General features: G+C 60.2%; 1 protein-coding gene across 1 annotated transcript in view; it reads right to left on the reverse strand.

Annotated features, from left to right (window-relative positions):
* PCBP3 (poly(rC) binding protein 3) overlaps positions 1 to 2,673 on the reverse strand; it is a 187,442-nt gene that overhangs the window by 55,843 nt on the left and 128,926 nt on the right. The window contains exon 3 of the mRNA XM_023739057.1: positions 1,751 to 1,905. Coding sequence (XP_023594825.1) covers positions 1,751 to 1,905 — 155 coding nt within the window. The remainder of the gene's footprint in view (positions 1 to 1,750; positions 1,906 to 2,673) is intronic.

Genomic DNA, 2,673 nt, shown 5'->3' on the forward strand with positions numbered 1-2,673 from the left:
GTGGAGGCCGGCCTAGCTGCTGCCCTGACAGCCCCGGGCCCCTGCAGGAGCTCCCAGACCCCTGTCCCACGTGGAGGCTGGCCTAGCTGCTGCCCTGACAGCCCCAGACCCCTGCAGGAGCCCCTGGACACCTGTCCCCTGTGGAGGCCGGCCTAGCTGCTGCCCACAGAGCCCCGGGCCCCTGCAGGAGCTCTCGGGTATCTGTCCCCTGTGGAGGCCGGCCTAGCTGCTGCCCTGACAGCCCCAGACCCCTCACGCCAGGCAGTGCCAGCATGGCCCTCACTCCGAAAGTGGCACTGACCACATCCGAGCCGTTTCCTCGGTGCAGTGCAGTCCTGGGCACGGAACTTCCCTGGTGGAGACCCACCCTGTGAGGGCCTGGGGTGGGAGCAGCAGGGACTGCAGAGCCAAGAGGCTGCTCGGTTCCCACCCCCAGGGCCTGTGCCAGGCGTGGGGTGGCCGGGCAGGGTTCTGTGGCTGCTGCTGCTGGAATGGGAGCCGTTTGCTGCCCAGAGAGCTGGCGTGGTGCGCCTTCCAGCTGCCAACAATCTCAGCCGGCCACCACCACAGCTGGAAGGAGGCTGAGGCTGGTCCCCGTCCTGGGTCACACAGCCAACCTTTCTGGATGTCAGCACTGTCTGCCTGCGATGGCAAGCCTAGGACGAGCCAGCACAGCCGGAAGGAGGCTGAGGCTGGTCCCCGTCCTGGGTCACAGAGCCAGACTTTCTGGATGTGAGCACCGTCTGCCTGCGAAGGCAAGCCTAGGACAAGCCAGCACGGCCTGGGCAGCTCCTCCACGAGGCCCGGCACAGACACTGGGAGCTTCTCACTGCACACACAGAACAGAGAAAACCCAGGGAGCCCTGGGGCACTGGGCTGGATTTGGAGGAATTGGGGTGAACTCACAGATTTCAATAGAAAGAGACAAATATAGAAACAAAAATTATGCAAATGTGTGTGCACATATATGTGTTTATATGCACGGGCTGCACACACACACACACACACACACACACGCAGTCTAATTCTGCCTAGGAGCCTTGATGCCCCATGAGTAACAAATGCCCCCTCACACTTGGATCCTGGCTCCTGAAGTCCTCCCCCTCCACCACGAGGAACCAGGGCTCCTTGGAGAGGTGGCCGAGTCCAAGACTGGGGCAGGGCACATCCAAGATGAGCACGGCCAGCACTCTGAGCCAGAGTGACGGGGTGCTGAGAGATGGGGACGTGCTGTGAGGGTACAGGGCCAGTGTGAAGGGCCCCCGCTGGCCAAGCAGGGACAGTCTGAGCACGGAGACAAATCATCACAGTTATGAGTAACGGACAGTCGCTTTCAGAAATGGAAGTCAGAAAGACGAAGGAAGTGATTCCAGATTGAAGGGGACTAGGGGGTGACAGTTAAAGGACTCGGCACGGGGTCTTTTGTTATACGGGTATCCCTGAGGGGCTAGGAAATGGGAGCGGCTGAGGGCCAGCCAGCCGGGGTCTGCCAGTGCTAATGTTCCAGCTGGGATGGGCACAGGGTGGTCATGAGGGACACCCTTGTATGCAGAGGACACACAGCCAGGTGTCTGCTAACAGGCATGAACTGGCATCTGTATCTCAAGCGTTCAGGGGAGATGCTATTTGGGCTGTACCTGTAATTGCTCTGTAAGTGTGAAATTGTTCATTTATTTATTTGCTAATTATGAAGACCAAAGGCCAGGTGGCCAGCCACCCCTCTCCCTCTCGGTGTCCCCTCCACCCGTACCTTCCCATGCATCAGCAGGCGGATAGTCAGCGTCACATTCAGGCCACCTTCTGAGACCTTGGACTCCATCCTTCTCCCGAAGTGCGGCTGTGGGTGCTGGCTTAAGACGCCAAGGAAGTCGTGAGGAAGGATGGATGGGGCCCAGACAGTGTCACCTGGGAAAGGAAGGCACAGCCACTGAGAACTGAAGGCAACCTCTTGTACTGGCCTACAAGGACGTTCTGCTCCTGGATGGGCCTGAGATGGCGCTGTCATGTTGGGGGCTGTCTCGAGGCCGAGGCTCGGGGGCTGCCACAGAGCCAGCGGCAGGAAGGCCCGCCTGGCTCGCCTGGAATGACCGTGGGGGCATGGCCACCCAGCTTGACCCAGCTCCCCCACTTGGTGCTCCTCGTTCGGCTGCTCCCCATCTCAGCAAGTGGTCCCTGAGCCGCTCCAGCGGACTCCGGGGGCCGTCCTTGACCCTCTTCCTCGCCCCACACTCTGCCATGGAAGGGTCTAGGACCCGCCCTGCCCCTGCCCCTGCCTGTGGCCGGCCTTTGGCAGAAGCTCCCTTCCAGTCTCTTCCACCAGGCAGGTGGTCTCTGTAAAACTTAAGCCCCATCGTGCGATCCGGCCCAGACCTTCGGAGGTTTCCCTCATCACTTAAAAGAAAACTGATCGCTGGGCGAGACCCTCCAGGAATTGACCTGCCCGCCCCCATCCAAGCTCCTCGCAGGCTTGAAGATCTTTATTTATGCGTTTGAGAAAGAAATGGTACGATGAGGGGATGGTTGCCAAGGAAATAAAATGATACGCACTTTCCTCTGCTGTCAGGGAGATTTGTGGCATGGGTAGCCTGAGCCAGAGACTCAGGACCAAGCCAGGGAGAGAAGGGGGCCATAGGGCAGGGGAGGACAGCCTGGGGGGGATGAGGGCAGGGGAGG

This window comes from Trichechus manatus, unplaced genomic scaffold (genome assembly GCF_000243295.1).
Source record: "Trichechus manatus latirostris isolate Lorelei unplaced genomic scaffold, TriManLat1.0 scaffold00128, whole genome shotgun sequence".
In the NCBI taxonomy this organism is placed as follows: Eukaryota; Metazoa; Chordata; class Mammalia; order Sirenia; family Trichechidae; genus Trichechus; species Trichechus manatus.